This window comes from Esox lucius, chromosome 19, assembly GCF_011004845.1.
Source record: "Esox lucius isolate fEsoLuc1 chromosome 19, fEsoLuc1.pri, whole genome shotgun sequence".
NCBI classification, from domain to species: domain Eukaryota; kingdom Metazoa; phylum Chordata; class Actinopteri; order Esociformes; family Esocidae; genus Esox; species Esox lucius.
Window position 1 is genome coordinate 8,541,021 of NC_047587.1, and position 13,724 is coordinate 8,554,744.

General features: G+C 40.9%; 1 protein-coding gene across 1 annotated transcript in view; it reads right to left on the reverse strand.

Moving 5' to 3' along the window:
• Nucleotides 1-13,724, reverse strand: part of galnt18a (UDP-N-acetyl-alpha-D-galactosamine:polypeptide N-acetylgalactosaminyltransferase 18a) — a 76,734-nt gene that overhangs the window by 37,754 nt on the left and 25,256 nt on the right. The window contains exons 2-4 of the mRNA XM_010866441.4: nucleotides 4,857-5,052; nucleotides 4,586-4,752; nucleotides 2,408-2,591 (exon numbers count right to left, since the gene is read on the reverse strand). Coding sequence (XP_010864743.2) covers nucleotides 2,408-2,591; nucleotides 4,586-4,752; nucleotides 4,857-5,052 — 547 coding nt within the window. The remainder of the gene's footprint in view (nucleotides 1-2,407; nucleotides 2,592-4,585; nucleotides 4,753-4,856; nucleotides 5,053-13,724) is intronic.

Consider the following 13,724-nt stretch of genomic DNA (forward strand, 5'->3'; position numbering starts at 1 on the left):
CTGTATGATATGTCAAATCCCAAACCACAAATCTGGTAGCTGGGAGGACTCATTGAAACTTTTTTCAGTGCCAAAGCACCTCAGGAGTGAGTGGAGTTATTTTGGATTGAGCCCAGACTCTTCAGAGATATGGGTGTCAGTTGGTCGTTTTGTCAAGCTGTGGAGAGAATGATTAACAGCCACAAACTCTGTCAGACGAAAGAAAGCCCTGATACACTCCGTTACCATGACAACATCTTGCATGGCAACGCCAGTTAGCAGCACGTCAAACCTTTGAGCACTCCTTTATGAGCTGATCACATCCTTCTGACAACCCCCTCTCCCACACTCTCTCTCTACGACCCTATCAACATGGTTATGAAACCCCATGCTCTCAATAAGTATCGGGACAGTTAAGTATTTTCCTTTCTTTTTGCTCTAAAACTCCAAAATGTGGGATTTCATATCAAACAAATACTATGAGATGAAAGTATATTCTCTCATCTTTTATTTGATTGTATTTTTGTACATACTGGTTTTACCATTTACAAATAACTGTTTGTATGTATTCCCCCTATTTCAGGGGACATTTCAAGGACAGATTCATATAATATCCACACTAAGCATTTACATTTAGTTTATGGTCATATCCTTTGCATGCAATAACTGCCTGAAGTGGTCGCTGGTATTGTCTCTGGTGAAGCTCAGTCAGGCCTGTACTTCAGCCACCTTTAGTTGTTGTTTGTTTTGAGTTCTTTTTGCCTTAATTCTCGTCTGCAAAGGTAAAATGAAAGGCTTGTTCAATTGTATTTCAATTTTAAGATCGGCCTGTTTACTCAAGAATTGTCCACTTTTAACACCTGAAAACCTCTGTAGTTGCTGTGGCAGTATGTTTGGGATCATTGCTTTGCTATTCATTCATTCCTGATGAATTAGTGAATATATTAGTGTCATTGAATTAGTTTGAAAGCTTGTACTTTAGCAGACAAAATATTTCTGTTCATTTCAGAAATCCTTCTATAGTGACAATAATAACAATGACCAGGGGCAACATTTGGAGAATATACTTTCCTATCCTAATCATTATGGAGGTCACTTTAGCTCTTTAAGTACAGACTGAAAAGGAAAATCCAGAACTTCCTGAGTAGACGTGCAATGTTTTCACTGTTGGACGGATTGGCACAATGTTTTCACTGCCAGATGGATTGGCACAATGTTTCCAACTGTGGGACGGATTGGCAAAATGTTCTCACTGCTGGACGGATTGGCAAAATGTTTTCACTGTTGGACGGATTGGCAAAATGTTCTCACTGCTGGACGGACTGGCACAATGTTTTCACTGCTGGACAGATTGGCATAATGTTTTCACTGCTGGACGGATTGGCAAAATGTTTTCACTGTTGGACGGACTGGCACAATGTTTTCACTGTTGGACGGATTGGCAAAATGTTTTCACTGTTGGACGGACTGGCAAAATGTTCTCACTGCTGGACGGACTGGCACAATGTTTTCACTGCTGGACAGATTGGCATAATGTTTTCACTGCTGGACGGATTGGCAAAATGTTTTCACTGTTGGACGGACTGGCACAATGTTTTCACTGTTGGATGGATTGGCACAATGTTTTCACTGTTGGACGGACTGGCACAATGTTTTCACTGTTGGACGGACTGGCACAATGTTTTCACTGTTGGATGGACTGGCACAATGTTTTCACTGTTGGACGGACTGGCACAATGTTTTCACTGCCGGATGGATTGGCACAATGTTTTCACTGTTGCACGGATTGGCACAATGTTTTCACTGTTGCACGGATTGGCACAATGTTTTCACTGTTGGACGGATTGGCACAATGTTTTCACTGTTGCACGGATTGGCACAATGTTTTCACTGTTGGACGGACTGGCACAATGTTTTCACTGCTGGACGGATTGGCAAAATGTTTTCACTGCCGGATGGATTGGCACAATGTTTTCACTGTGGGACGGATTGGCACAATGTTTTCACTGTGGGACGGATTGGCACAATGTTTTCACTGCTGGACGGATTGGCAAAATGTTTTCACTGTTGGATGGACTGGCACAATGTTTTCACTGTTGGACGGATTGGCACAATGTTTTCACTGTTGCACGGATTGGCACAATGTTTTCACTGTTGGACGGATTGGCACAATGTTTTCACTGTTGCACGGATTGGCACAATGTTTTCACTGTTGGACGGACTGGCACAATGTTTTCACTGTTGGACGGACTGGCACAATGTTTTCACTGTTGGACGGACTGGCACAATGTTTTCACTGTTGGACGGACTGGCACAATGTTTTCACTGCTGGACGGACTGGCACAATGTTTTCACTGCTGGACGGACTGGCACAATGTTTTCACTGTGGGACGGTTTGGCACACAGGTGTGGTTCTGCTGAGCCTTACCATCCGATGTTAAACTCCACATGGGCATCAAACAGGGCGACCACGGGGGCACTGGCTGCCCTCCACCCACTGACCCGGGAGCGAATCAGCCCTTCCTGCTTTTCATGGCGGACCACCTTGATGAAGTCTGGCCGCTGGGAATTGGTTTCCTTCACAAAGTTCTGAAGATTCTCCTTCAGTTCAGCTATATATATAGAAAAAAACAGATTCACAGACATGTACATCACTGAAACATAAACAGAGATGTTTTAAAGAGTCTGACCTTTACAATGAACCGCAGTAGCTGATACATTGTAGCAATTTTTATTATAGTGTTGTCTTTATATAATAATAATATAATAATACTTTCTCCACTACACTGGACTGCTGGCTCTAACCACATGCTTTAACGGCCCATTCAATTTACACGGTCTGAAGGACATTTCAAAGGAAAACTTGGCTTGTGAAAACTCATCTGGAAATTTCCATCATCAGTAAAGCATCATCTGGTTGAGGTGAGTCAGTTATGCTTTCCCACAAGCTCCATCTGCCACCTGTTATTTGCTAGATGGTAGTGTCTCACCATGGCAATGTTGGGTGATTGGGGCTTGAAGGTTGACAATTAGGCAACTGTTTTCATCACAGTGGTGTGGCCTGAGGCACTTCAGGGGACAATGGCTTTCTGACATGTTCTGTATAACCACTTTGATTATACAAACACAAATTGATTAGATGATGCAATATCCAGCAGTGGTATATTTGATTAATTTAATTGTTATGGGAGGAAACCCCAGCTGGATCTAAGAGACATCCCACTCAATGAAGTGCAGAGAGCCAACTGCCAAGGAATTAATGATAATACCAATGGTCACTGAGGAACAGTCTATAGCCTCATTTCCACTCAGTAATATTCTGCTCCTGGACTATGGCAACATTTTTCCAATTGATTTACATTACAGGGGCTCCACTCTTTTCATCCAATGATTCAACACTTATAGCCTGATCTAAAGCTGTACTATGCATTTCACCCTTTACATCTGTGGGAATTATGGAATGCGGTAAATTTAAATGTATTTTAAATGTTGTCTTTGAGGAGTCAGACAGTAAATGATGACTCTACAACTCTCCATGGTAGGTTTGGGAGAGGCAGGTGAAATGTTGAATTCTTAACGTTCGGCTAATAATTTCCTAATCTCCAAACCATTCCCATTTAATTGCTTTGTTATGCATACCATTGTCATATTTTGTCTCTGATAGACATGCATAACGTCTGTGTTTACTATTTGCTATACATTTGGCAAAATGTGCAGAAAATTATATCTGAAAATACTTTCAGTAAGATAACATTATTCCCAGAGAATGTGGAGTAGGCACTACAAAACTCAAACGATTGAGAAGGTTTGAATGAGAGGACAGACAGGTGTCTCCAAAGTGTGCTCTGCAGTAATTCACTGCAATTTTACGTCTGAAACAAGACTCTTCAACTATCAGCAGTTATTTCTTCTCTCCTAGCGGTGCTGTTGAGGAGATAGATCAAGCACCCTCTAAGTTCTGCTGGTGTATTCTTCTGCATACAGTATGGCAGCCGTTGCTAACTGTGCATGCTAACTCCCAGAGAGTGTTTACAATCTGTTAGACTGCAGAGTTTTCTCCCCCCCCACATCTGAATTTATGGTTCGGTCCATCCTAGTGGTTTTCTTGTCCTACCAGGTGATATAGGGGATTTTGGCACACCTAATGTTTTAACTACAGTCTGATTGATTCAATCTGATTTCTCAGCCTCATCAAAGCATTGACCGGCATTTACATTATACATGGTCCTCTTGTTCAGACACCCGTAAAATACTTAAAATGCCAATGCAAAGCCCAGAATCAAGACTACAAATTGACAGCTCCTTGTGAATGAGTTAAAGATGAAAACAAACACACCTGCTAAGTAAGAAACCTCCTCGAATCAATTTGTCTTAAAACATTTATAAAATGTGTGGGACTATTTACAAAGTGTGCTGTCATTTCTTAATGGTAAATGCGTTATGAAAGGAAAGACTTCAAAATGAAAGCTGACAGTGTGCAATTTATCCCTGTTGTCCAAGTCCAAGTTGCACTTGAAAAACCTCTAGCACTGTCCAAACTCTTTCACAGTTCATTGTATTTGGTCGGTTTACTTATTGAATGGGGCTTAAAAAGAACAGGCACTACCGCTATCACTGTTGTCATCGACCAAGATGATCTCCTTGAGGAGGTGGGAGGGGGTTCTGTTCATGGCTGTGTGGATGGAGCGCAGTATGACCGACAAGGCCTCGTTCACAAAGATGAAGATGATACTAATTTGGGGCAAATTGTTGGGGTATGACATGTTCCGGCACCTGAGGGGAAACAGAGGAAAAGACAAGACATCAGCAAGAATATCAGAACGTTTTCATCTATTTTTTATGAAATTAAACCAACGGAACAATCAAAGGTCAAATACCCATCAGGTCTGTGGTCCGGGATGGATCTACTCAGAGAGAGGCGGTCACTAAGGTAACCATTGTAGCCATAGTACTGGAACTTCTTCAAGGCCACCCGACGACTCTCAGGACCAAGTTCATGACCCCAGCGGGCAAACAGGGAGGAGTCGGAGAGGGACTCCTCTGCTTTATCTCCAATATCCTTCTGGGGCACCTCTGTGTGTGTGTGTGTGAGAGAGGGAGAGAGAGGGGGGAGAGAGAGAGAGAGAGAGAGAGGGAGTGATGAAAAGAGAGGGATGGAAATAGAAGGATGAAAAACAGTGTTTACATTCATGCCGCATACTTTACATAGCTTACCTACATTAAAGAGATTTATACATAGAAATGTATACATACAGTCACTGTATTCAGGATGATCACATAGCATGCACACTTCCTGGAAGGCATTAAGATTTAAACTGATACATCATCTAAACACTACTATGGTTACTGCAGACTTGGACTACTGATACCAGTCTTGCATTTTCCCTTCTGAAGGCCACAAAACCAAATGGGTTGGTCCAGCTATATCACATTGTCTGAACAAGAGCATAGTTTTTCTTTCACCTATGAACACACAAGTACTGCAACATGAAATAAGGCAACCCAGAGAATGTTCCCATCACATAGATATTTAGTTTATCCTTCTAATTCGGAGAAATGCGTTTAACAACCACAGCAACTGATAAAATGCAACGACAAGTAATGAAGCCCTTGGTACAGGTAATCATTGAATGCTAATTATCGGCCAAAGTTATATACCAATATTTTCTGATGTTATATTTAATTTAATCATAGCCAACTGCTTTCTCTTGGCACTAAGTTTGTAATCTCTGCCATGATTGGGGGGCCTAACATTTATAGTTGCTACTCTGAGGGCACAACTAAATCTGAAGAAGGGGGATGTTGACATGAGCGGATCTGGCAACAACAAGGCTCCTGACAGCAAAACCCAGATCTGGATCACAAATGTAGCACACTGTGGGTGTAGTGTTGTGTCAATATCTAATGATAATGTGTTTTAAATTGAATTGGAGACTACTTTGAATACACAAACGGTAAACATTTTTAAAGAGTGATAATCAATACCCAGAGGCTTTATTGACAACAATAACAGACCTTAAAAGTCCATCCACCCAACATGACAAGAGAAATGGCATGTTTTCTTTTAATCCCCAAAAAAGGTGAGTAACGTTAATAAAAGACGGGGATATGAACTGCAAAACACGATCATTCAGCCCGAGTCTATTACGACCAATAGAATGCTGTAGCAATCATTGTACAGCATTTGAGCTGAGATAAAATGAAATCTTCAAGTGCCCAAGGTAATGATTTCCTTTTATCTATATGTGCAATGAGCAGTTTCCCGTGAGTCTTGGAAAGAATAATGATGAGTGTAATAGAACAGGCCTAGCAGCACAGAGAACAATATTTGCCCACAAAACACGATAGTAGAGCGGTGAAATGTGTACACGGAGGGCAAGCTGTGCATCTGGTCTGGTGCACAAACTGGATATTTCTATGGAAGGCGCTTGTGTGTTTTTCCCTAGTATTGTCAACCACAGTGAAGTACACTGATGGAAATGGATTAGATTCTGTTGTTTTTTAAATCTCCCAGAAGGCTAAGGAGATACGTTCGCTCTGCAAGATTATTTGCACCGTTTAATTATACATTTAAAATCTACAAAACGTAAGAGAAAATAGCTCTACACAATCCTATTTCCATGAAATTATTGTAAAAATGTAAAGCTCAGAAAACAGTAATTGCCTCTCCAGCATGGTGGCTTTGATATATGGCTTGCAATTTTCACCTTGGTAATGGCATTGACTGTGTACTTGGAAAAGCACAATACATTCTCCCGTCTCCTGCAATTCATTAGTACACATAATAGCAGGATAAATGTTTAACCAGTTCTTTACAAATGCAGCATTTTATGGACTGTACAGATCTATGCAAAATCATAACTTTTTACCATACAAACATTTTACCATACTGTATCGAATTATATTACAAAAATAAACGTTACCATTTGCATGTAGAAGAAAATACACCATTATTCCGAAATATTGTAACATAGTAGTTAGTAAATGAGACAATTCACATATGCTTATAATTATTTTGTCCTAAACTCTGAAGCTATTCACAGATTTTTCATTACAGCATTGTACTATTTTTCAGCAGAAAGAAGACAATACATTTGAACAGATATACTGTATCTCCAATAAATATTACGTTAACATAATCCTTTCCATTATCAACAACTGCTTTATAAGGTCTAAAGAATAAATCATATAACAATAACATACAATATGGTAAATGTACAAGCTTCGGAAAAACCATAGTGACAATGCAAAGGAAAGAACTATTATAGAACATTTACAAATGAGCTCTGTGAGCCATTTCTTACAGCCATGAAAATAGAACCGACATGCTTTTTGAGACATCAAAAAACTCCGTAATTGTCAAAATTCATGCAATTTCCAACTTTCCTACATCTGAAATGTAAGAAAAAGCCTGAACTACTACATATAGACCTTAAGGAAAATCATGGTTTATTTTGGAAATGATTAAATGTATTTGTTAATGTTAAGGTCAGATATGGGCCTATAGCCGTTTATCTGAGGTTTATCTGGCGGCATATTGGGCCTGTGCAGTGGGCCTGCCCTGGCTAAGTATAACTTGTGGAATTATCCATTTGTAATTAATTTGCCCTTTCCAGGGCCCCAACACACCTCCAGGCCAAAGTGTCTTTTAGTGGTTAATCATGTGGCCAATAGGTGAGCCATGCAGGCATGTATAAAGACCTCAATGGAATGCAGTGTATTAGATGGAATGCATTGTATTAGATGGAATGCAGTGTATTAGATGGAATGTAATGTATTAGACTGAATGCAGGGTATTCGATTGAATGCAGTGTATTAGATGGAATGCAGTGTATTAGGTTGAATGCAATGTATTAGATGTAATACAGTGTATTAGATTGAATGCAGTGTATTTGATCGAATACAGTGTATTAAATGGAATGCAGTGTATTAGATGGAATGCATTGTATTAGATGGAATGCAGTGTATTAGATGTAATGTAATGTATTAGACTGAATGCAGTGTATTAGATTGAATGCAGTGTATTAGATGGAATGCAGTGTATTAGGTTGAATGCAATGTATTAGATTGAATGCAATGTATTAGATGTAATGCAGTGTATTAGATTGAATGCAGTGTATTAGATCGAATACAGAGTATTAAATGGAATGCAGTGTATTAGATGGAATGCAGTGTATTAGATGGAATGCAGTGTATTAGATGGGATTGATACAGTTTGCTTTTGTATTGCTGCCAAAAGCTACCAATTACAGGACTAGTGAATGAGTTAAGTACATTTATTTTTGTTAAGTAAACCTACAGTATTGGGGGTGTACTGTGTTGTGTGAAGCTTAGCTATGTGTCTGATTACCAAGCTCCCTTATTGTCTTGGTACCTTCCCTTTAGACCTTTACAAATCTCCATTCCCTTAGATCAGAAAGTGTTCAGTACCCCCATCCCCTTACATCACAGAGTTTACTGGACCCTTATCCCCTAGATCACAGAATGCCTACAGTAAATCCCACCCTCTAAGATCACAGAGAGTCTAAAGTACCCCATCCCCTTAGATTACAGTCTACAGCAACACATCCCCTTAGATCACAGAGTCTACAGCAACACATCCCCTTGAATCACAGAGTCTACAGTATCACATCCCCTTAGATTACAGTCTACAGCAACACATCCCCTTAGATCACAGAGTCTACAGCAACACATCCCCTTAGATCACAGAGTCTACAGCAACACATCCCCTTGAATCACAGAGTCTACAGTATCACATCCCCTTAAATCACAGAGTCTACAGTATCACATCCCCTTAAATCACAGAGTCTACAGTATCACATCCCCTTGAATCACAGAGTCTACAGTATCACATCCCTTAATCACAGAGTGTCCATAGTACCCCATCTCACATGATCACAGAGGAGCTACAGTACCCTGATCCCCCTACTAATTAGAACACCAACAGTACCCCCATCCTTTCACATCCTCTACATCACATAGTCTATAGTAAAGCAATCCATTTAGATTACAGAGAGTCTATAGTCATTATTGCAGTGTCTGCTGTGTAGGGTTGGGCGGAAGGGGGTGGGGTGTAGGGGGGGATGGGGTATTGGGGGGGTGCTCAAGGGCAGAGCCCAAAAAGCATTTATGTCATCACAGCAAACATTAGGCTAAAGTGACCTTGCTGAAAACACGCTGGCGTGTTTTCAATATCCACTCAGCTGGAGCCATACAATACAGACATCGTCAGTCTGAAGAGCTTCAACACACAGACAGGGGTGAACATGAAGATGATCAATGCTGACAGAATGTGTGGCTACATCAACAATGAACTCAGGAACTGTAAAACCACTTGGGTTTGTATCCATTCCCCAGAACACAGCACAATGTCACGAGGAGTTATATTATCACCAGATGATTGAATTCTGTGAACAACACAAATGACAAATAGAATGTGTTGTTACCACACTGTTGTTAAAACACTAACTATTAATATATTGGACTATTGAACAATGCAGATGGTTCCAGTGAAATTAGTGGCAATAGAACTTTTAGTGGCAAGAGAATTTAGTTTTTCAGGTTACAGGTGGGTCATTTACAGGGGTCACCCATTAGAATATAGTGCTGGCTAAGATGCCTCCCAGAATCCTTTGTCTGAGTGCAGTTTTTAACTATAAATGAGTAGAAGAAAATCTCCACCAGGATTGTAAACAAAGGAAAATTTTATTTATTGGGACATTCCGCCTGTCCCCATAAGGAAAAGGTCTATTTTCTGTTTAGGATTAGATTCATTCATGCTAGATTTCATTACAGCCAACAAAGCACCATCTTCAGGGATTGTAGATGTTTTGCTATAAACATGGAGCTCAAACTGTCTTCTCAGATATGAGAAGAAAGATTTTGAAAAGGTCACAATTGAGGGAAAACGTCAAGTCCTCAATTCAGTCAGCCCACAATCCATTTATTTTGTTAACATATTATGTAAGTTTCCGTTTTCTTTTGCATTGTTGTGGCTATTTTAGTGATCTTACTGCTCTTTCACATTGTTACATGGGATCCTATTGACTAAGAGTTAACGTTCCATTCCCCTTCACAAAATCAGTTCAACAACCTCCTGCTGGTAAGGCTTCGTGTAGTGAATCCCGGATGGATTTGCACTTCTAAAGCAAATACACTCCCACTCAAATGAGAGGATTTAAGGGATTATTTTTTTCGGGGAGAGAATCTCATTTGCTTTCAGAGCTCTGAAAATTATCTCCCTCCAAAGTCTTTATGTTGTGCCTGTTTGTGTACCGAACCTGACTAAACCACACGGAGAAGGTTGCCTGCTGCAGGAGAGTGGGTGCCGAGCAGCGTGGCTGAAGTGCTGCTCTGCCTGCCGCCTGGTACCCAGGATCCAAAAATATTAATTTCCCCATCATTTGAACAGACGGTCTTCCCACCTCTTTCCTCAGGTTTGAATAACGAGGAACCATTTGCAGTGCACCTGTGAATATAAAGATGTCACCCAGGAATGCAGGCTGGACGACTCTGCCTGTGCCCCCCCCCCTTTCAAGTGCTAAGTCATTAAGAGACTCTTCCGCTTTAGTTTTGTTTTGAAAAAGTCATTTTGAGCTATCAGTCACCATTTGTAGCTCATTGTGATGTGCTTACATGGTGTGACAGCCTACTGAATCTGTCCAAATGGGCATGGTATTTCATTCAGTTCATCTGCCCTAAATCCTTCTCTGTGGGCTATGGATCACCTATTCTGCAGTCAGGGTGCCATCATTATCCATCATGTCTGATGATTACCCACTGGCCTGTCAGGAGACACACGCACACACGCACACACACGCACGCGCACACACGCGCACACACACACCCCTCCCCGCTCACACACATCCAGTACACTGACACAGACACATGATTTGGTATGCATGAAACATGACGGGATAGTGATTCATAATTCAACTCAACAGCACTGGCCATGAGTATGATAGCTACATTATGAAATCAATATTGTACGCTTTGAATTAATCGTTCTTTCTGCAAGTTCATGCGGCTTGATTGAAACAAAAGACACGATTTCTGACCTAATCAAGTTACAGCATTGCGGACACAAATCCATTTTTGCCACACAGAAAATCAGGAGAATGTAATTGTTCAGAGAGTATCTGTCTGACAATACTGATATGACGCAATTATCTCACAAATTATGGCCTATTATATACTTTTAAGCATTATTGTGTATAATCCTTAGTATGCTTGTCTAAGGCATTCTGGGTAATATAATTAACACGTTCTAAAAACATGTCCTTCAAATGACCAAAACCTATTTAAAATTATCTTGATGATATAGACCTGTATGCACAGATTAAACGGCTGCGAAATGTCAAGAGAAAATCAATATAGGAGTTCTTTTAAAGCTAGGGCAAATGTATGCCCTAAATCTGACCAATCAGAGTCTCTGTTTATGCAGACTGATTTCTGTTGTCAGGAACATCCTAAATACTTTAAATGAAATATTCATCCGAATGTTGTGGAGTTTAAATATTCAGTGAAACAGATTGAAATGTTTTCTTGAGAACAAGACATTTGCATTTGCAGTCACACTACTGCTCACAATATGCTTGACTTCTGCTCCTAATCAGGAAAACAGGGAAGACGTTCTTGAAAACATATGGCCCCAGAGTGTGAGGAAAACACAACTTCTCACAAGACCAATTAAGCTACTCCCCAACTTGCAGGCAATGTGAGAAAAAAGTCTAGGCCAGTCTTTTGTTTGAACCACTTCACATCTTTTTTTGCATTTATTTTACCAGTTGACGGAAAATATTATAAACGATTATTCTTGAAATATTCAGAATTTGGAAGAACTTTCTGTGAAAAGTATAAGCGAACATGTTTTTTTCCATGGCACCAACACGACACTGTAGTATTGCGTTCTCCCTCACATTAAAAAAGTAATCTCGCAGTTGAGATAGAGTTTGTAAAATGTTTTCCCTTTACCAGGTCCACACCCTCAAATCTCAGAAGGTATAAATGAAATGAATCAAAATGCTAAGTATGCTTCCTCACACTCGGAACAGACAGCGACTCTCGAGACCCATGGGCCTGTAGGGGAAACTAAAGGTTTCAAAGAATAAAGAGATGTTGCTTTCAAGTCCCATCAGTCACACCTGGGAAAGAGGTTGAGTTGTAGAGTGAATAGGACTACTTGGGCCACATTCGATCTGTGTGGAGTTTATGTGCATGCAGCACATTCTGGGAGCATGATTACCCTTGCAATGTAATGACACTAAGGTCAAGACCACTGCAACCATATTAAATCATTCAATAATATGGCGGCTTGAGAGAGGCCAGCCGGCTGCCACCGCGGCCCTGTGGAGGCCAGGCAGGAAAACGTGCCCTGGCAGACTAAATACAACATTTGCACATAAACGCCCCACCACCTCCTTGCAGGGGAGGTTTATGGGAACAGACAGATATATTTTATTAATTTCATGCAGACACATATTTACTGAAGCCCTCGTGGGGGAAAAGGCCATTTCACAGATCTGGGCTGGGATAGACCCAGTTTGAGTGCTCAGTTGGGTTGGGCTGTGCAATGCTGGGAGAACTAGGAGCAGGAGAGGAACTGGGGTTTGAGTAAGGTGCACCTAATCCTGGCTCGTCGTCTGTCTTATGACCCTTATCTGCCCTAGGGACGTTGTAATTCTGCGCTCTCTGAGACTTGGAATTGCAGATCTGTTTACAATGTACAGTCGTGCTCAAAGGTTTACATACCCTTGGAGAATTGGTAATATATGTACCACTTGTGAACAAAACATGAGTGAGCAGGCAAAACACATGTCTTTTATTTCTTATGGGATTCACATTCGACTGTAGGTCATAAAAGAATGGCACAATCATTAAACTAAATATGTCAACAAGGGAAAAAATTAACTGATCCCTGTTCAAAAGTCTGCATACCCTTAGTTCTTCATACTGTGTATTGCCCCTTTTAGCATCAATGACAGCGTGCAGTCTTTTGTAATAGTTGTCATAGAGGCCCCGAATTCTTGCAGGTGGTATAGCTGCCCATTCATCTTGGTAAAATGCCTCCATGTCATCCAAAGTCTTTGGTCATCTTGCAAGAACCACACGTTTGAGATCTCCCCAGAGTGACTCAATGATATTAAGGTCAGGAGACTGATGGCCACACCCAGAACCTTCACCTTTTTCCGCTGTAACCACAGGAGGGTCAACTTGGCCTTGTGCTTAAGGTCATTGTTGTGCTGGAAAGTCCAAGAGTGTCCCATGGTCAGCGTTCTATGTTGAACCCTCTCCAAACATAGCACTTATGGTTGTGACCATTAAGCTCTCTTTTGGTCTCGTCACTCCAAATGACAGTGTGCCAGAGGCTGTGAGGCGTGTCAAGGCCTTGTCGGGCATATTGTAACCAGGCTTTTTGTGGCATTGGCGCAGTAAAGGTTTCTCTCTGGCAACTCGACCATGCAGCAAAAACATTTTGTATCGTCAAGTATCGTCGTATTGTGCTCCTTGAAACAACCACACAAAGCAGCCTGTATTTCTGCTGAGGTTACCTGTGGGTTTTCCTTTGTATCCCGAACAATTCTTCTGGCAGTTTTTGTTGAAATATTTCTCGGTCTAGCTGACCTTGGCTTGGTATCAACAGATCCCTGAATTCTCCACTTCTTAATAAGTGATTAAACAGTACTGACTGGCATTTGCAAGGCTTTGGATATCTTTTTATATCCTTTTCCATCTTTATAAAGTTG